Source organism: Hemicordylus capensis, chromosome 12 (genome assembly GCF_027244095.1).
Source record: "Hemicordylus capensis ecotype Gifberg chromosome 12, rHemCap1.1.pri, whole genome shotgun sequence".
Lineage (NCBI taxonomy): Eukaryota > Metazoa > Chordata > Lepidosauria > Squamata > Cordylidae > Hemicordylus > Hemicordylus capensis.
This window is the reverse complement of record NC_069668.1, coordinates 10,325,981-10,347,173: the sequence shown is the minus strand read 5'-3', so window position 1 is coordinate 10,347,173 and position 21,193 is coordinate 10,325,981. Positions and strand designations below refer to the sequence as shown.

Genomic DNA, 21,193 nt, shown 5'->3' with positions numbered 1-21,193 from the left:
TCAATATTTTGTTGAACCACCTTTTGCTTTAATAACAGCCTTGAGTCTGCTGGGATACTTCTCTATCAACCTTGCACATCTAGACGGAGCAATATTTGCCCACTCCTCCATACAGAACTGTTCAAGTTCGGTCACATTGGATGGTAGGTGTTGGTGGACTGCTATCTTCAAATCTCCCCACAGATTTTCTATGGGATTTAGGTCTGGGCTCTGACTGGGCCACATGAGGACGTTCACTTTTTTCTCCTTCAGCCACTGTGTGGTCAATTTTGCTGTGTGCTTTGGATCGTTGTCATGTTGAAAGGTGAATCTTCTGCCCATCCTCAACTGTCTGGCAGAGGGTAGCAGGTTTTCTTCCAGAATCTGACGGTATTTTGCCCCATCCATTTTTCCTTCTACCCTAACGAGAGCCCCAGTCCCTGAGGCAGAGAAACACCCCCACAACAGGATGCTGCCACCTCCATGCTTCACTGTAGGTATGGTGTGTTGTGGAAAAAATGTGGCTTGTTTGGGAGGGTCGCAAGGAGAAAGCCACTTCTCAAGAAAGGCCACATTAAAGCTCGTTTGAGCTTTGCCAGAAGGCACCTTGAAGATTCTGATGCCAAATGGAAAAAGGTCTTATGGTCAGATGAGACCAAGATTGAACTATTTGGCCTCAACACCAAACAGTACACCTGGCGTAAATCCAACGCAGCTCACCATCCACAACACACCATACCTACAGTGAAGCATGGAGGTGGCAGCATCCTGTTGTGGGGGTGTTTCTCTGCCTCAGGGACTGGGGCTCTCGTTAGGGTAGAAGGAAAAATGGATGGGGCAAAATACCGTCAGATTCTGGAAGAAAACCTGCTACCCGCTGCCAGACAGTTGAGGATGGGCAGAAGATTCACCTTTCAACATGACAACGATCCGAAGCACACAGCAAAATTGACCACACAGTGGCTGAAGGAGAAAAAAGTGAACGTCCTCATGTGGATTCTTGTTTTTTATTTCTGACACTTTTTCTGGACTGTAATTGTGGTGTTTTTCAGTTGGATGTTATAGGTTGCATTGGATAAGTACAGCTGGTGAAGGGAATTTTCTTTGTGTTTTCATTTCAGGATGTAAGGGAACCAGAATTTAAGGTCTATCAAAGGGGGTGATTCTTTTCAATACCCACTGTAGACTTAGTATGGTAAAGATTCCTGGATATGTGTTTGGTGGAGCAGTGTTGGTCATGCTTGTTACTGTATGCTGTTGTATTTTGATTTCCATAATGATGTCTATGGGTAATACACGGAGCATGCCAAAGCCAACGCCTGAGGTAGCGCAATATCTTCATGAGTGTGATAGTGAGGCTTGAAAAAGGAGCATGTGGTAGCACTTTTTGGCCTCAAGGGGGGAATGTTACCTGTGAATCTAAGCATTTCATATTGATCTATATGTATTGATCCTAGGGTATATAGTTAATGGAGAACTGAGCTCTTGCTACACCATTTGGATGGTAGCTGAAGAGAGCAAGAGTCCCCTCCATCTTGTATTCCTGAATGTATGTCAGTGGGAAAGAATCTGCTTAGTATGCTTTGGTTTTCATACTCTGTGCCTTGCAGACCTTGTAACTTGCAACATAGTATGTATTCTCTATGCCTTGCTTTGTTCTAGCCTACTGGTCAGGAGAGGTGATGATGCTGGTATCTGAACTGCCTCCTCGAAAGCTGCATAAGCACTCCTTTAACAATGGTAGTATTGTAAGCCTGTTGGCCTAATATGGAGTTGTCTGGCCCGACTACCTGGCTGGCTTGTTGTGAATGATGATGTATTCAGATGTATCAATTGTTGTATAAAAGCTTTGGACGGACACCATCTTAGGTCCGTCTTGTCTTTGGGAGCTATCCCCTAGACGGCCACTTTGTTAACGCTGCAGAATTCAATAAAGTATCTTTGAACTATAAAGTTTTCTCCTCCTTGGTACATACAAAATTGGCTATCGTCTACCAAGTAGATAGTAACCTGTTGGTCAATAATAGCAATTCAGTCCGATAGCTGGGGGGGTCAAAGCTTGACCGGTCGAGGTCATATGGATTCAGTTCTTTCGAACCTTTGGCCTTTTAAATCTTTCAGTCAGGGCCCATTTCTGACCAGTCACGGCAAGAGCCTGACAGGTAAAACACACTGGGTTCTCGGTCTCAACCCATGGATGGGTCAATGGGGCAAAGTTACAAAGGGTCGAAGGGGCAGTGGGTCGAAGGGGCAGTGGGTCGAAGGGGCAGTGGGTCAAAGGGGCAGTGGGTCAAAGGGGCAGTGGGTCAAAGTTACAAAGTTACAAAGTGTCAAAGTTACAAAGTTACAATGGGGCAGTGGGTCAAAGTTACAAAGTGTCAAAGTTACAATGTTACAAAGTTACAATGGGGCAGTGGGTCAAAGTTTCAAAGTGTCAAAGTTACAAAGTTACAATGGGGCAGTGGGTCAAAGTTACAAAGTGTCAAAGTTACAAAGTTACAATGGGGCAGTGGGTCAAAGTTACAAAGTTACAAAGTTACAGTGGGGCAGTGGGTCAAAGTGTCAAAGTGTCAAAGTGTCAAAGTGTCAAAGTGTCAAAGTGTCAAAGTGTCAAAGTGTCAAAGTGTCAAAGTGTCAAAGTTACAAAGTGTCAAAGTTACAAAGTTACAAAGTTACAAAGTTACAAAGTTACAAAGTTACAAAGTTACAAAGTTACAAAGTTACAAAGTTACAAAGTTACAAAGTTACAAAGTTACAAAGTTACAAAGTTACAAAGTTACAAAGTTACAAAGTTACAAAGTTACAAAGTTACAAAGTTACAAAGTTACAAAGTTACAAAAGTGAAAGGGTGGATGGGTCAAAGTTACAAAGTGTCAAAGTTACAATGGGGCAGTGGGTCAAAGTTACAATGGGGCAGTGGGTCAAAGTTACAAAGTGTCAAAGTTACAATGGGGCAGTGGGTCAAAGTTACAAAGTGTCAAAGTTACAATGTTACAAAGTTACAATGGGGCAGTGGGTCAAAGTTACAAAGTGTCAAAGTTACAAAGTTACAATGGGGCAGTGGGTCAAAGTTACAAAGTGTCAAAGTTACAAAGTTACAATGGGGCAGTGGGTCAAAGTTACAAAGTGTCAAAGTTACAAAGTTACAATGGGGCAGTGGGTCAAAGTTACAAAGTGTCAAAGTTACAAAGTTACAATGGGGCAGTGGGTCAAAGTTTCAAAGTGTCAAAGTGTCAAAGTTACAAAGTTACAATGGGGCAGTGGGTCAAAGTTTCAAAGTTACAAAGTTACAATGGGGCAGTGGGTCAAAGTTACAAAGTGTCAAAGTGTCAAAGTTACAAAGTTACAATGGGGCAGTGGGTCAAAGTTACAAAGTGTCAAAGTGTCAAAGTTACAAAGTTACAATGGGGCAGTGGGTCAAAGTTACAAAGTGTCAAAGTTACAAAGTTACAATGGGGCAGTGGGTCAAAGTTACAAAGTGTCAAAGTTACAATGGGGCAGTGGGTCAAAGTTACAAAGTGTCAAAGTTACAAAGGGGCAGTGGGTCAAAGTTACAAAGTGGCAGTGGGTCAAAGTTACAAAGTTACAAGAGTGAAAGGGTGGATGGGTCAAAGTTACAAAGTGTCAAAGTTACAAAGTTACAATGGGGCAGTGGGTCAAAGTTACAAAGTGTCAAAGTTACAAAGTTACAATGGGGCAGTGGGTCAAAGTTACAAAGTGTCAAAGTGTCAAAGTTACAAAGTTACAATGGGGCAGTGGGTCAAAGTTACAAAGTGGCAGTGGGTCAAAGTTACAAAGTTACAAAGGGGCAGTGGGTCAAAGTTACAAAGGGGCAGTGGGTCAAAGTTACAAAGTTGAAATGGGTCAAAAGGGGCAATGGGTCAAAAGGGGCAATGGTACAGGATTCTACATTAGGGGGTCGTCGCTTGACCAGTCAAGGTCACAGTGATTCAGTTCTACCCTGGAGGGAGGCATCTGTGTTTCCATCGCTGATCAGAGGCCTGGGACGCAACCTCTTCTTGTAGCTGTCCACACTGGCAGGGATCCTCTTCTTGAGCCAAGCAGCACCTCTGGGGAGAGGGAGGGGGGAGACCTCTGCTCGGGGTTTGGAGTAGGGGTTGTTGGATCATGACCCAGTGGTTTTCCCAGTGCCCAAGAAGAGAAAACACACAGTCTAAGCTATCAGGATAACCCTTTTATTTTGAATTACATTAGTAATCAATTAGCAGAGCATACATTAGCAGAAGCAAACAAAACCAATTTTACCAATCTAGACATATTAAGCACAGATTCAAATCCCTTGAACAGAACAAGATATCTCACCACTCCTGTTGCTGCAACCTGCAGAGGCTGCACGAAGGATAGAGCTCAAACCGAGACCTGATAAAAGTCAAATGGACTAAAGCCAGAGCTTGAAGCCCACAACTAAGTCAGGAGAAAGAGAGGGAGAAGATTCAAGAAGGAGAAAGGTTCTCTCCCCGCAAAAGAGGAGACACAACAGGGGAGAAGTTTTCTCTCCCCAAAGGGGAGACAGGACAAGACACACATGAAATGCTCTCCTCCCCCCACCCCACCAAAAGGGGAAACAAAAACTAGCTCAGCCCCTCCATGGTCTTACACCGTTTCTATTTTGTACCTCCCAAGATGGCGGTCTGGGATGCACAGTAGATCCTGATAGGTTACTTTATAGAACAAAAGGCCTCCCACTATTAATTCGGAAGATGTCATAGAGGATGAGTATAAATCACAACACTTTGCAAATTTACATTGAGAGCGCAATGATATCATCATCAGATGATCAATGTCAGACAGGTTTCATGTCTGGGTTGCAGTCATTCTTGAAAACAAAAGGGTCATTTCTCGTATATATAGATGTTCTTCAAACATCCAATTGACATAGTGAAACCAGACTAACCTCCCCATTTTGGGAACAGATGAAAAAGAAAAGAAAGAAATGACTCCCCCAAAATCTTAATCTGCCAGTTTTTGACTCATACTTCTGGTCAGAAGTATAGATCAAAAGCATAAATTAAAAATCCCCTCTTATTCAATACATTGGATAATACATCAATATATTATCATCCAATAACATTGAATAACAACACAATACATTCAGTACCTCTAATGGACGAAGACTGCAAGGGCAGTCACTACTTCTCCTTTCCTTGTGGTCAGCCAAGGAGCTGGTACAATGAATTTCATCGGAACACAGGGAGCAAAGTACTTTTTCAAAGCAGCCTGATCGCCACAAGCAAAGGGTCATAGCTATACTTCTATACACACACACCCCAACGATTGATGTGTGTACCTAATTACAAATAATAAGTACACACAGAAGATTCCCTTGTATAAAGTACAACCATTCAAACAGTATCAAATTGATTACATAGCTATACATGCAAAACAAACAGGTTCAACACGAGAGTTCATCCCAAGTTTCATTGCCCTGTTCAGAGTCGCGTGTATGACGACAGTTCCATAATGCTAACAGCAAACTGTTCTTGCAGACAAGCAAAACTCCAAAATAGGCAGGCAGCAAGCAGGGTTATGGTCAGACATGAGCCAAAGATTTCTATGGCTCCAAAATAAAGGCCTACGTTATCAAAATACAATTAAAACAATATGATACCATACAAGACTGAGTATCTAATAAAACTACCTATGTGAGATACAGATCTGTATATGTCTGTGAAATGGGACACTAAAAAAGCCACCCATATCTATCTTTCTGGAGAGATATATTGCGAGCAGTGTTCCCTCTAACAGGGATTTCCAGATGTTATTGACTACAACTCCCCGAATCCCCAGCTACAATGGCCTTTGCTTGGGGATTCTGGGAATCCCTGTTAGAGGGAACACTGCGAGGATGAAAAAGTGTTGCAGTTTCTACGTAAACCTAACACTCGAGGAAATGGCCAATTGGCCATTAACGTCCTAAGATGAAAGCTATCCTATTGAAGCAGGGTGTTCGGAGCAACAGCCGGAGAGAGGGCATGTTCTCCTCCTCTTGCCTGCGGCCTTCGCAGAGGCATCTGGTGGGCCACTGTGTGAGATCGGATGCTGGACGAGAGAGGTCTCCTTGGGCCTGATCCAGCTGGGCTGTTCTTGTGCTCTCCCGACTAGTGGCCATTGAGAATAAGGACGTCTTCCCACAGCTGCCAACGCTGCCGCTGTGTGTGGAGGGCCATAGCCAGACGGGCAGAATGGAAGTAGCAGCGAGTCTACAGCGAGGTTCCCATTACCTGGCCGTGAGCACGTCGATGGCGGTCATCTCCCAGGCGTAGCCTTCAGTCCGACACACACACACACACGCCCGCCTTGTGTCATGACCGAGTCGGATCCGGAAGAGCCGGGATCACCTCTAGAACCAGAGCATGGAGAAAGAAGAGGTGACGCTGAGTGCTTTTCAACCCAAATTCCCCACACAGTTGATACAGCAGGCAAAGCTTGTTCCCAAAGGCCCACCCTCGAAGAAGTCCTATCCGAGAGAGCAGCAGCAGTGCTGGGGCCGGGCCGGGCCAGGGGCTCCCCTGCTCTGCTCACCACTTGCAAAGGGCACCCGGAGACGGATCCAGAGAGACCCCCGAGAGATCCAGCCTCTCTCCAAGCCTCTTTACTGTCACCCAGTCACGGCAGACCAGACGGGGCCTGGGAGAGAGTGCAGGAGGCATGTGAGCCGCTCTGGCTCGCGGCTGCCCCTCTGAGGCATCCCCTCCTCAGGCCTGATCTTGAGGACCCCTCCAAGCGCTGCCACAGACACGCCACCAAGTAAAACGGCAGAAGGCCCTTCCATTCACAGGGGATCGCTGCCCACAAGACCCTCTCCTGCCGATTTCAGTTTGCGACAAGGGAGAGGACGCCAAAGCATCTCGCGGGGGTCACTATGCCACTGCGAGGCTGCCAACGAGGAGGAGTCAGCCCCAGTCCCCAGGGCAGGGCACATACCAAGCCAACCGATTTCCACATCGCGTTTAGCTCTCCCTCCAACTCAAAAGCCAAAATAGCCCTCACAGGTCTTGCAGTATTAACTATTAGTGCCAGAAATATCACCAGTGCCATCTCCCCCCCGCCCCGATCCTGTCATACTCTGATGACACAAGCATACAACCCAGCAAGGCCCAGGCACTGGTACAGAGGGACCGTCTCAAAACTCAAGCCATGCAGCGACCAAATGGACACACCCTCACAACCAGGCAGGCAGTCTCTCTCTACGCAGCGTGTGGGTCAGACACATTCTGAATGGCTCTTCCGAACGGCTGCACAGAGAACAGCCTCACCAGGGACAAAGCCTTCAGGACACCGAGTGATGTTCCAGCACACTCCAGCTCTCGGGGGCCAAAGCACGGCCTCTCAGCAGCCATCACCACATGCCAGGGAGGGAACTGGGCACCTCGATGCTCTTCCCGGAGCGGCTCCATCCCCAGTGAGGCTGCAGGGCAGAAGGAGGGGCGGGCTCTGCCCAGGGAAGCCGGACCAAGGGGGGAAGTTGAACCCCGCTCTTTGGCTGCAGACCCCACGGGCTGGTGCTGTATTTCCCACCAGCATGAAACGCGGGTGGAGAAACTGAGGGGGTGGCTTTGGGACGTTTGCTCAGCATTTCAATAAACACCAGTTAACGCCTGCAAACTGGGCAAAGAGGCCCCTTTTTAACGTGGCGATTCTTTCTTTACTACGACGACCAAGATTTATATCCCGCTCTTCAAAGTTCACAAAGCGGTTTACAAAGAAACACACATAAACAAGGTGTCCCCCTGTCCCCAAAGGGCTCACAATTTAAAAAGAAACATAAGGCAGACACCACCAAGAGCCACTGGAGGGATGCTGTGCTGGGGATGGAGAGGGCCAGCTGCTCTCCCCCTGCTAAATGTAAGAGAATCCCCGCTTTAAAAACGTGCCTCTTTGCTCAATTAGCACGGGTTTATTTTGCAGGGGGAGAGTAACTGGCCCTCTCCGTCCCCAGCACAGCATCCCTCCAGGGGCTGTTGCTGGTGTCTGTCTTAGGTTTCTTTTTAGACGGTGAGCCTTTTGGGGAGAGGGGGCCATCTTGTTTATTTGTTTGTTATTTCTCTATGTAAACCGCTTTGGAAACGTTTGTTGAAAAGCGGTGTATAAATATTGGTGGTGGTGGTGGTGGTGGGAACAGCCAGAGGTCTTCAGAGAAAGCCAGCTTGGCTTGAACTGGAGGGAGGGAGGAGATCTAGGGAGAAACCAAGCCTGACACCAAGAACCACCACCAAGGAACAGGAGGGGAACTCTCTTGCTGTGGGGGCCGGTTTCTCCTTAACAGCGGAGCCAGGAGCGTGATCGGGACCAGGCCACAAGGCAGGGAGGGGCTGCTTGAACCTGGCAAGCTCTCCTGCCAGGGGTCCCCCCTGAAACCGCTCCGGGTCCCCAAAGAGGCCACTCAGGTCCTTGCCAGCCAGGCTCGGCCGGAGAGGAGCTTTCGGCACTGGCTCTTCTGACTCTGGGGACCAGAAGGTCAGACGGAGGGAGCAGAAGCGGCACCCCTGGAGAAACCAAGAGGACCCCACCCACCCCTCAGGTCGTCACCGGCCCAGCAGAACCCTTTCTGCCTGAGGCATTCTGGAGACACACACACACACCCCCAACTACGGTATTAAGACACACCAACAAGCTGGCCAGGAGCCCACCTAAGAGCATGGCTAGAGTACGGACGATGATGCCAGAGCAGTCCCACTCGAGAGGCAGCCCAGGGAGGCTCCACAGCCCATGGGGAACCCCTGCATCTTGCCAAGCGCCTGATCCCAGCGGCCTCCTCTCGAGTCCTGAGCGGAAGCAAAAGGATCGGGGGCCCGGCGAGGCGAGGCTTCAGCATCTGGGGCTCCTGACCGTGGAAAAGAGGCGACTAAAGGGAGACACCATGGAGGTGGATACAACCATGCCTGGAGTGGACAGAGAGACATTGCTCTCCCTCTCTCGCAACACGAGACCCAGGGGTCACCCCACGAAACTGAAGGCCGGGAAATGCAGGACCGACAAGAGGAAGTCCTTTTTCACACAGCACATCATTGATCTGTGGAATTCTTTGCCATGGGATGTGGTGATGGCTATGAGTTGGGATGGCCTGAAAAGGGGCTTAGAGAAAGTCATGGGGGACAGGGCTATCCATGGCTACTGGTCTGGTGGCTGTGGGCCACCTCCAGCCTCAGAGGCACGATGCCTCTCCATCCCAATTGCAGGGGAGCAACAGCAGCAGCAGCAGACGGCATGCACGTACCTCTTGCCTGTGGGCTCCCCCGAGGCATCCTGGTGGGCCACTGGGTGCTGGGCTCGATGGGCCTCCTTGGGCCTGATCCCGCAGGGCTGCTACGCTCATGTCCTGAAGCGTAAACACACAGACAGAAGAGCTTAGTCACAGGTAGAAAAACCCTCTCATTTTAAGAGACACACACCAGGGCAAAACAAACTCACCCAATGCCGCCCAAACAGCTGGCAAAACTCAGTCTGTGGAACTCTACAAATCAGCAGCTCCATGAACAACATCAGGCTGAACACGTCTTGTTCAACACGAACAAGACAGGGGTTGCCTTCTACAAACGTAACAGAAGAGACCAGCACTTCTCCTGAGAACCCGGCTGCTCCAAATGGGCTCGCAGCTGCACCCGATTCCTCTCTACCCTACCCAACTCCTCATCTTAGGCCAGGAAGAGAGGCCCTGAAAGGATCTCCACCCTGCAGGGACTTAGCCCCAACCCCCTGCCAGGCAGCAGGCAGCACTAGGAAGGTGCTCCTCAAGCCAGCTCTCTCCCATCAAGGGCAGCATCTGCAAACCCTCATCGGGACCGGAAGGGAAGAGGGGGACAGAGGCAGCCTGGGAAGACCCAAGAGCAAGCCCTCCGGGGCAGGGCGGAGCTCTGAAAGGACTCACAGGCTTGCCCCAGAGAAGCACGCGGCCAGGCATGCAAGAAGGTGGTTCTAGACAAAACCCGCTTGCCTTAAATGGGAGGAGAAGACGACGACAGTGATAAGGTCTGCGGGGGCAGCAAGGTGGACAAAGCAAAGGGCATCAAGCTTTACACTTTAGGGGATTTGTTTCCCTAAAAGCTGTGCAAGGAGCTGGCCCTCCATTTGGGCCATGGCTCGAGGCAGGGGCTGCTTGCAAGCAGTTGCCTTGCTTGCAAGCTAGGAACCCCCAACGAAGCCGCAACAGACCCCCTGCCCCACCGAGAAGCCAGGCAGGTGCTTGCTCAGTGTAGCAGCCAGGCTTGGCTGGAGAGGCGCTTGCTGCTGACTCCGCACTGGGCCAGGAGCCCCACCGCCTGCTGAGATCATCTGGAGAGGTTCGCCTGCGGTTGGCGGCTACTCGGGGACGGGCCTTCTCTGTTGCGGCCCCTGGACTTTGGAACACGCTCCCTGTTGGAACAAGAGCCTCTCCGTCTCTGGCAACGTTGAAAAAGGCGCTGAAGATGCATTTATTCACCCTGGCTTTGCATGGCTTAAATTTTTAATGTTGGTTTTAAATTTTAATGTTAATGTTTTTCATGTTTAGATGATTTTAACGGTTTCATAATCGTTTTTAATTGTTTTCATTTGTTGTGAACTACCCTGAGCCATTTTTGGAGAGGCGGTATATAAATCAAACAAACAAACAAACAATAAATAAAATCCTATCACGCACGCGCGTGTGTGTGTACTGGCTTCAGCTTTGCACTGAACAAGAGACTGCCTGGAATCTTTGGGGGTTCCCCCCACCCCACCCAGCCCTGAATGCAGGTCTCACGGGGACAATGCCCCTCTGGTCTGAATGCAAATACTACCACTACAACGGTGACAAATATTTATATACTGCCCTTCAACCCAAGTTCTCAAAGGGGTCTACCTAGAAAAATAAATAACGCATGAATAAGAGGGTCCCCTGTCCCCAAAGGGCTCACAGTCCAAAAGAAACACAAGACAGACACCAGCCACAGCCACTGGAGGGATGCTGTGCTGGGGATGGAGAGGGCCAGTTGCTCTCCCCCTGCTAAACCTAAGAGAATCGCCACTTGAAAAGGCACCTCTTTGCTCAGTTAGCAGGGGTTACTAAACCCCCCCAGAATGCAAACAGTGCCACCATGGTTCCTTTCCACCAAAACAATCCCATACACATGGACACACCCGCTCATAGGAACATAGGAAGCTGCCATATATACTGAGTCAGACCCTTGGTCCATCTAGCTCAGGATTGTCTACTCTACACTGACTGGCAGCGGCTTCTCCCAGGTGGCAGGCAGGAGTCACTCTCAGCCCTCTCTTGGAGATGCTGCCAGGGAGGGAACTTGGAACCTTCTTGCTCTTCCCAGAGCGGCTCCATTTACCCCTTAAGGGGAATCTCTTCCAGTGCTCACACTTCTCGTCTCCCATTCATGTGCAACCAGGGCAGACTCTGCTTAGCTAAGGGGAGAAGTCAGGCTTGCTCCCACCAGACCAGTGCTCTTGACTCACTGTGGCCAGGTGCATCCATGGGAAGATGGGCAGCCCAGCAGGTGTCCTCAGGCCTGGGTTCCAGGTGCCTCCACTCATGCCTCTTCAGGGCTTCTTGTAATCAGGCCCCCAGCAGGAGCGGCGGCTGCAATCTAGATCCAGGAGAGAGCTGGTTAGCCAGGCAGGTCCGAGGATGGCTCCTCCTTGCCAGGCAAGCCCAGGACATGTTTTGCGCTCCTTGTCCAGGAACTTGGGCCACCAGGCCTACAGGGAGGGGCAATCCCAGGTGCCAGGGTTGAGAAGGCGGAGTTTCAAGTAGCCAAGACTGCTGGGCCTTCTGAGGGGGAGGAACCTTCCACAAGGCATGCCCAGTGCAGCTGGGAAGACCCGGAGGAGAGAAAGTGTCCCTTCAACTGTGCTGTGCACCCAGACAGTGTGTGGCTTGGAAGGTCATAGCCCACACTTGAAAGAGGACCAAGAAGCATGGCAATGCAAACCGGCTCGAACCCTCACCCAGCCAGGTGTCAAAGTCCTCGTCAATGTCCATCACCTTTTGCGTTTGCCTGGTGTGTGGGAAGCAACGAGAGGCCACCAAGGTCATCCACGGAGCCAGGGTCCAACAGCGCTCCTGCCCCTCCAAAGTGTTTGCACCGGAAGGAGGAGACGATCCCACCACGTCCAAGCAGCCCCTCCCAGGGAGAGAGGCACGAGCAGCTCTTCGGGAGGGGATCCGCTCTGGCCACAGAGTCGTGCTCAGGGGACGGGAGGAGGCGGGCTGGAGACCTCTCCCTGCTGCCAAGCCACACTGCAGAGGGGTCGGAGGGCATGCACACGTGGGTGTCTGCACAACGCGGGCCCTGGGGCGGCTCGTGGACTACAGATCCCATCACCCCCAGCCCCTGTGGGGGCCAATCGTTGGGATGACAATGGGAGTTGCAGCCCAACCTCTGCAGGGGGGCCAAAACTGGACAACTCCGAGGCCCACTTATTGACCCAATTTGTATATCGCCTCATGCAGATGGCTCTGGGCGGTTCAGATAAAGAGAACGAAAAAGAGGCAGGAGGCCCTCTGGGTGCCCATCCGGTCCGACTCCTATTCATTTTGCTCGTCACTATTGTCCAACCCTTCTTTTTGGATGAAAGGGGGGACCCAGACAGAACCCGCTCCGTGGCGGCATTTCTTTGCTAGCCTTGGAGGTTCCTCCAAGCGCCTCCAACCCCCAGATAACCCACTGTAGAAACAACGACTTGCCCAACCCTCTCGCCTCCCAATGAGCCTTTAAGCTGCCACTCTAAGCAGGAGGCTGGGCAAGTGATGCTCTCTTGCCTGTAGGGAGCCGGACCTCTCAAGCTGGAAGTGGCAGATCTGCACGGAACTGGTCCTCCGAGGAGCCCCTCCGCTTCTGGACGACTCTGGGCTGTGTGGTGGTTCTGACAGACGGAGAGAAGACAGGATTCCGGTGAGAGGTTATTATGCGTATCAACTTAGTGATGGATTCATCTCTTGCACCGAAGGATCTGAGAATGCAGAACTGGGGTATATCCCAACTGAGTGGGGACTAGAATCAGGTCCTAAACCATGGCTTACTGGTCGCCGTGAGATTAATACGGCGGCAGTTTGGATCTCCCACTCCCCCCAGGAGTGAGGAATGGGGGCGTGACCTGCTTGGGTTAGTGACACATGAAAAATGGGGCCTCATCCAAGTCAACAAACTGGATAAATGGTCAGAAATCTGGGAGAACTTTATTGAACTATTAGAATTTATTTTTTAAAAACCCTTTCTGATTTACCCACATCTATTGGTGCAAAGATTAGAATTGTTTGGACCATGGTTTTTCCCATGACACTCAATGGATGCGAAGAAGCAAGGTAGAAAAAGAATGGACACTTTTGAACTTGGGTGCTGGAGAAGACTTTTGAGGAGACTGTGGACAGCCAGGAAAATAAACCGATGGATTACAGAAGAAATCAATCCAGAATTCTCACTCGAGGCACAAATGCCCAGTCTCAAACTATCCTACTTTGGACACATGATGTGAGGACCCAGCTCCCTTGAGAGGTCCCTAATGCTGGGGAAAATGAAAGGAAAGAGAAGAAGAGGACGACCAGCAGCAAGGTGGATGGACGCAATGACGACCAAAAGCCTGCGTTCTAAGGTGGCTGGGTTCCAGAGTGCTCGAGAACATGGGGATCTCTTCTGGAGCAGCCCCCTGCATGTGGGGGCCTTTACTAGAGCATAAGATACAGCCCTTCATACCATCTCATACAGTGACCCACACTGGGCTCCAGGCATCCTCGATTTTATTTATTTATTTATTTGATTTTTACACCGTCCTTCCAAAATGGCTCAGGGGAACACTTTATTAATGACGACAACGTGGACATCGGGCTTGCCACTCATTGAGAACCCCTTCAGGGCTGGGGTCTGCAACCACAGAGCCACGGAGATGATAAACGTTGACTACAACTCCCAGCATCCCTGATGGGATTTTGTAGTCCACCACATCTGGGAATCCATGGGACAGGGACAGCTGGCTCCCAACCACAAGTTCCAGCCCCTTTGTGATTTATCCTGACACCCTGGTAATGTATTAATTATACCCCCTGGCTGGAGAGAGAATGGACACTTTTTTCCCTTTTCCTTTATTGCAATGAGATTACAACAATGCATAAAACATGATCACGGGCAGCAGTAATATATGCGAGTAGAACTGAAAAATGAGTAAATCCCTTAAATATAAAAAGATACAACCAACACAGGAGAAAAATAAAGGGGGAAAACACACACACACACACACACACACACAAACAATAACACAAAATATATATCCTTAGGAAAAGATGTATGCTTAATTTGTCCAAAAAAAAAAAACTGTAGTAAAATTATGTTTACCATCCCAACTGGTCTGCCTTGTCACTGCTCGTAATACATTTCAAAATAATGTATCTGTAATGGCGCAGTGGGGATATGCGTGACTAACAAGTAGAAGGTTGCCGGTTCAAATCCCTGCTGGTATGTATATCGGGCAGCAGTGATCTAGGAAGATGCTGAAAGGCATCGTCTCATCCTGTGCGGGAGGAAGCCATGGTTAACCCCTCCTGTATTCTACCAAAGACAACCACAGGGCTCTGTGGGTGCCAGGAGTTGGAACTGACTTGACGGCAAAATTTTATCTTTAACAATATAAATGGCATTAACTCCCCCAGCCCCAAACTGGGGAGTCACACACACACAAACACACGTGTTAACACAGTATATTGGGTTCTTCTCTCCTTGGTGGAGACCCTTCCGGTCTCCAGATCAACGCAAGAGAAATCAGCCTTTCTCTTCCCCAAGCAATGAGGGCCTTTCAGCTGCGAACGGAGCTCATTAACCCCGCAATGTGCAATTTTAAAGCCAAATGACAACCTCGTCATTTAACAGCAGCGATGCCCGTTTCCCCAGGGACCTCACCATACTTGTCCGAATGTTGGGACTCATAATCACAAAGTGGAGGGGAAACATGAAAATAAATATGCCAAGTGGACAGAGAAATAAAAGCTGGAATGCACACAATGGCTACAGCACTACAGATCTGGGGTCCCCCACAGGTGGTGCTCCAGATGTTGCTGGACTACAACTCCCATCACCACCTGCTACAGTTTATTGTGGCTGGGGGTGACAGGAGTTGCAGTTCACCCCTGCTAACTGGGCAAAGAGGCCCCTTTTAACGTGGCAATTCTCTTTATTGAGCAGGGGGAGAGTAACTGGCCCGATTCACCCCCAGCACAGCATCCTTCCAGTGACTGTGGCTGGTGTCTGTCTTGTGTTTCTTTTTAGAATGTGAGCCCTTTGGGGACAGGGAGCCATCTTTGTTTATCTATCATTTCTCTGTGTAAAGTGCCCTGAGCCGTTTTTGGAAGGGCGGTATAGAAATCAAATAAACAACAACAACAACAACAACAGCTGGAGGGCCGAAGGTTGCCCACCTGATGGACCGAGAAGGCAGTTTACATAGGGACACAAGAAGTTGCCATATACTGAGTCAGACCCTTGGTCCACGTAGCTCAGTATTGTCTTCACAGACTGGCAGCGGCTGCTCCAAGGTTGCAGGCAGGAATCTCTCTCAGCCCTACGATGGAAATGCTGCCAGGGAGGGAACTTGGAACCTAGATGCTCATCCCAGAGCAGCTCCATCCCCTAAGGGGGATATCGTACAGTGCTCAAACATGTTGTCTCCCATTCAAATGCAAAGCAGGGCAGACTCTGCTTAGCTAAGGAGACAAGTCATGCTTGCTACCACAAGGCCAGCTCTCCTTCCCTTAGGAAGGGCTTCCTATGCTCCTTCCTAAACCAGAATTCAGTGTGGCCAAGCATGAACCGGGAAGAAGTTGGTTGCAGTCAGGACCTTTTGGCTAATGCCCATAACATCACCAACATCCCTTATGGGGAGGGATGATCCTGCTGTTGCCACTAGGCAGAATGGTTTGACTACTCCTTTACAAACATCAGTAAAAAATGGCATACAGGTGAATCACGAGCTAGAAAAACTAACCAATAGGGCGTTCACGGGTTTTCCCTCTCCAGCAGATGTGCATCTAACAGAAGGCCTTGTACCCGCTTCCTTGGGATTCTGTATCCTAAATCTGCAAATTCGTTCACGGGGCAATCCAGGGAAAGGAAACCAGACCCCAGCTTTCTGAAGCGAGCAGGCCTGTCCGTCGGCGTGGCTACGAAGGGGTCACCTTATTCCCACTCCCCTCTGAAGCTGAAGGGAGATGCCGGGGCAGGCTGATCGCAGCTGGTGTCGTCTCCTGTGAGGCCCGTGGTTGGCGCCCACAACTGATGGTGCTCAGGAGGCAGCCGCGAAACTGGGGCAAGAAAGTGAGAACTGAGTGGGGAAATCTAGACAATCGGATTCCACGAGATTGGACAAGATTCAGTTTGGCCTGAGTTCACAAGAAGGGGCCGGTTACACCAACTTCACATGGGGTGTGAGTTGTCAGTGGCTGATCACGACAGGGATCTTAAGGTTGTGGTGAAAGTGTCGACTCAGCTGTGAAAAAGGCCAATTCCATGCCGGGGATCATTAGGAGGGGGATTGAAGATAAAAACGCCACTATTAGAATGCCCTTATACAAATCTATGGTGCGGCCACACCTGGAGTACTGTGTACAATTCTGGTCACCGTATCTTAAGAAGGATACTGTAGAACTGGGAAAGGTGCAGAAGAGGGCAACCCAGGTGATCAGGGGCCTGGAGCAGCTTCCTTATGAGGCTAGGCTACAGCATCTGGGGCTTTTTACTTGGTAAAAGAGGCGACTACGGGGAGACATGATCGAGGTGTATCCAATTATGCACAGAGCAGAGAGAGAGTGGACTGAAATCTTTCTCCTGACACTGCAACCAGAGGTCATAAGAGCAGCCCAGCTGGATCAGGCCCAAGGAGGCCCATCTAGTCCAGCCTCCTGTTTCCCGCAGTGGCCCACCAGAGGCCTCTGGGTAGCCCACGTGTGGGAGGGCAGGCCCTCTCTCCTGCTGTTGCTCCCCTGCAACTGGCATTTAGAGGCATCTTCAGAGGCACTTTCATTTTGAGGCCGTCTGATGGGCTATCCCGTGAAACGGGAGGCCGAGAATTTTAGGACCAACAAAAGGAAGGATTTTTCTTTCTTTCTCCAATTATGCATCACAGTGCATCATTAACCTGTGGAATTCTCTGCCACTGGGTGTGGTGGTGGCCACCAGCCCGGATCCGGCAGGGCTACCCTTAAGTGAGGGGACTCGTCCTTTTCCCAGGGGGCCCAAGGCACTCACTTACCTGCTTGTTCATGAAGACATAAATGACGGGGTTGTAGACGGTGGCGGTCTTGGAGAAGTAGGAAGGCAGAGAGGCCAGGGAGGGCTGGATGCGGAGGTCTTGGCTGGTGGCCACCACCAGGGCAAAAGTGGCATAGGGCAGCCAGCACACCAGGAAGGCCAGCACCATGGTGACGACCATCCGGGTCACCTCCCTCTCCGCCCGCTGAGTGGTCTCCAGCTGCTTCTGCTGTGCGGCCACCTTGGGGAAGACAAGTACGGCCAGTAGTTAGAGACCGCTTCGCAACCGACCCCCACCGCCCGCCCAAAAAAATCCAACCGACCTATGGAAACCCAAAGCGGTTTACAGGGAGAAACAACAAATGGATAAAGAGGGCTCCCTGTCCCTGTCACCACCTCCAAAAGAAACCCCAGCCACAGCCACTGGAGGGATGCTGTGCTGGGGATGGAGAGGGCCAGTTGCTCTCCCCCTGCTCAAGGTAAGAGAATCGGCACTTTGAAAAAGTGCCTTGTTGCTGAGTCCTCTGGCCCAGCCCCATCGGCAACGAGGCCCTTAAAATGGAAAGGACCCCCCAGGGGAAGAGCATCCTTAACAGCTTTGCAAAGGGGGTGGGGGCGGAACTTGGGGCTATGATGCCATCCTGTGATGTCTAAGTATCTGCTTTGCTTGCAGGAGGCTGTAGGTTCAGTCTCTGGCAGCATCTGCAGGCCGCGCTGGGAGAAACTCCTGCGCCTGAGACCCGGCTGGCAAGCTGCTGCCATTCAGTGCTGACAGCACTGAGCTGGACGGGCCCAAGGCCTGACTCAGTAGGCAGTGGCTTAGGTGGCTCCATGCTTGTGCAGTCCCCTAGGCTCGTGACGGAAAGGAAAGATTGTGCCGTGTCGAGTCGGTGTCGACTCGTGGTGTCTTTGGTAGGACGCAGGAGGGGTTGACCATTGCCATCTCCCGCGCAGAATAAGATGATGCCTTTCAGCACCTTCCTAGATCGCTGCTGCCTGATACAGGAGTTTCCCACAGTCTGGGAAACAGACCAGCGGGGATCCGAACCGGCAACCTCTTGCTCTCTAGGCAGGTTGCTTCCCCGCTGCACCTAGGCTCCTGCCAATAGCAAAAGCAGATGGAACTCTGTCAGCAGAAATCAAAAGGAGAAGACGACCCACCCTGCTTACATCTTTGGACCACATGGGCTCATCGGTGGAGGCGGGGTGGGTGGCGTAGAGGCCATTATGTCAAGCGCTGACACATCCGATCCAGATGTGAATCGGGTCCAACCACCGTTATCGGCACGCTCCGTGTGCAGGCGGTAACCTCTTGGGGACCCTCCATGGGGCGAAGGAGTCGAGGCCCCATCCTCGTCTCCAGAGCGCGAATCCTGGCAGGCCCCCGTGCCCCCTCTAATAGTGAATCCCAGATGTTGTGGACTACAACTCCCAGAATCCCCAAGCAAAAGGTATTGCCGCTGAGGATTCTGGGAGTTGCAGTCCACAACACCTGGGAATCCCTGTGAGAGGGGACACTGGTGGGCACCACCCTCTACGTATGTCGGCACACCTTTCCCGCAGCCGAATCGTGATTCGCATGCCTTGTGCCCCACACATTCCCCCCCACCCCCGGAACTCACCCCTCGCAGCGTCATGAGCAGGCTGGCATAGGAGAAGAGGATCATACTGAGAGGCATGGCAAAGCACGTCACAAACAAGGCCAGGATGTAGCTGTTGTTGAGGCTGCCCCCGGTGTACCAGTTGGGGCCGCAGGACGTCCGAAGGCCTGGGAATCAAGCGGGGGGGGGGGGGAAATGCATTCAGAAATGCAGGGGAGGCGGGAGGGAGGCCTTCCAGGTGGGTCTCTGTGGGACAGAGCACGGGCCCCATAAGTTGCTGGACTCCAGCCCCCGTCAGCCCCCCGTTCTCCTTACCTTCAGGGACGTAGCTGCTCCAACCCCAAAGTGGGGGCACCGTCCAGGCCAGCGCCCACACCCAGGTGAACACGCAGCCCGTCACGGCGTGCCTCTGCTGGAAGCGGAAATCTCCCACCGGTTTGCAGATGACCAGGTACCTCTCAAAGGCCAGGATGGCCAGGGACCACAGCCCCACGACCCCTGCAAAGAGACGCCCAGAATGGGCCGGGGTGCCGCTTTCAGGAAGGGCTGACTGAGGAACTTTCAGTCATCGAGGAAGACGGTTTATACAAATAGATCCAACTGTATGTTGTGTCGGAAGAGATCGCAATGAAGCAACCCTGGCCCCTGGTTCTCATCTCTCAGATAGATAGATAGATAGATAGATAGATAGATAGATAGATAGATAGATAGAAAGAAACTGGGTTCATAGGAACACAGGAAGCTGCCGTCTACTGAGTCAGGCCCTTGGTCTATCTAGCTCAGTTATTATCTTCACAGACTGGCAGCACTTTCTCCAAGGCTGCAGGCAGGAGTCTCTCTCAGCCCAATCTTGGAGATGCTGCCAGGGAGGGAACTGGGAAGCTAGATGCTCTTCCCAGAGTGGCCCCATTTATCCCCTGAGGGGAATCTCTTCCAGGGCTCACACTTCTAGTCTCCCCTTCATATGCAACCAGGGTGGACCCTGCTTAGCTCAGGGGACAAGTCACGCTTGCTACCACCAGACCAGCTCTCCTCTCCATGGAAACCAATTTTAACTGGATTTAAATGGTTTTGAATTGTTTTTCGATTGTTTTGAGCACTGTTTAAAATGGTGTGTGGTTTTATGCCTTTTTAACCTCGTTGTACACCACTCAGAGCCTTTGGATGGGGCAGCGGATGGATAGATAGATATGGATGGATGGATGGATGGATGGATGGATGGAGAGCCAGGGCCAAGCATTTTGGCCCTCGGTGCCAGCTCTGGGGACGGATGCTCATCATGATTTCTGTCCAGGCCTCTCTGCTAAAAATGGGAGAGTTGCCGGTGTCCTCGCCCCTTTCTTTCTCCCTGGCCCCAAAGGAGGAGGGTCCAACTGCAGCCCGTTTTTGCCCAGAGCCAAGGGTCAGCGGCTTGGGCGCCGCCCTCCCGGGCCCGGCGGGCCAGCCTTACCTGTTAAGGAGACCAAGAAGCCTTCCAACTCGCACACCACCCGGCCCAAGACGAAGAAGCCCCGGACGTTGTTGGCGAAGCTGACGGTGCTCCCGAAGAAGGTGACCAGGAGGTCGGCCACGGCCAGATTCACCAGGATGTAATTCAGCGGCGAGCGCAGCTTCTTGTACTGGGCGGAGACCACGAGGACCAGGCCATTGGCCACGGAAGCCGCGACCACCACCAGCCCCATGAGGACGGCCACCGCGGCGTAGGCGCCCCAGGGGGCCAGGTGGGGCCACTGCGGCCCGTCAAAGGGGCCAGGGGGGGTCCCGTTGCTCACGCCCAGTGGGGCTGCCCCCAAAGCGTGCATTGCTGCTTCAGGGCAGACCAGTGCCGGGCAGGAATCCCATCCGGAGGGACCTTTATAAGACCCCAGGGCTTGGGGAGCCCACCCCCAATCCGCCCTTAAGCCTCCTTAAGCCCAGGGCTCGCTAATCAGCTCTCCACTCGAAAAGCAGATCAAGCCAAGACCCGGCTTGCGTACGGCCTGGAGGGGCGCCAGCCGCCCCCTTGCAGTGAATGGCCGAGCGCACCTGGCTCTGTCACTTGGCTAAATTGGAGAAAACGCCTGCAGCAGGAGATTATCCCCCATCCTGATGACGAGGCAGTCCTGCTGGAGGGAGGGCCCCTCCTGCGGAGGCCAGGCTACAGCCGCCCTCATCCTTGGCAACTGGCCGCCGCAACGGGGGGTGATGGGATCTGGAGTCCCACATCGGAGGGGGGCAGGGGGCAAAGCTGCACAGACCTGGAGTAGACCAGCCAGGTCCCACTGCGGGCATTTCAACTTTCAGGCAGGGTGTTAAACAGCGCCTTAGCGGCACTGCTCTCGGACATGTGCAGACGGCACCGACGGAGGCCGGAACGTGCAAGAGAAAATCTGCAGGAAGCAAATGGGGGCA

General features: G+C 51.5%; 1 protein-coding gene across 6 annotated transcripts; it reads right to left on the bottom strand.

Moving 5' to 3' along the window:
* Nucleotides 1-4,159: 4,159 nt before the first annotated feature.
* Nucleotides 4,160-20,620, bottom strand: LOC128335803 (pinopsin-like). Of its 6 annotated transcripts, none has more exons than XM_053274499.1 (8): nucleotides 20,253-20,620; nucleotides 19,118-19,300; nucleotides 18,824-18,969; nucleotides 17,203-17,442; nucleotides 12,731-12,834; nucleotides 11,425-11,555; nucleotides 9,218-9,319; nucleotides 4,160-6,340 (listed from the first exon to the last, which is right to left on the bottom strand). In XM_053274499.1, the coding sequence occupies exons 1-6, from the start codon at nucleotides 20,602-20,604 to the stop codon at nucleotides 11,525-11,527; spliced, it is 1,056 nt and encodes a 351-aa protein (XP_053130474.1). In that variant the 5' UTR covers nucleotides 20,605-20,620; the 3' UTR covers nucleotides 4,160-6,340; nucleotides 9,218-9,319; nucleotides 11,425-11,524. The 6 variants fall into 6 exon arrangements, with proteins under 6 accessions (XP_053130474.1, XP_053130475.1, XP_053130476.1 ...); XM_053274500.1 differs by having other exon boundaries at nucleotides 12,747-12,834; XM_053274501.1 differs by lacking the exon at nucleotides 18,824-18,969.
* Between the last annotated feature and the right edge of the window lie 573 nt (nucleotides 20,621-21,193).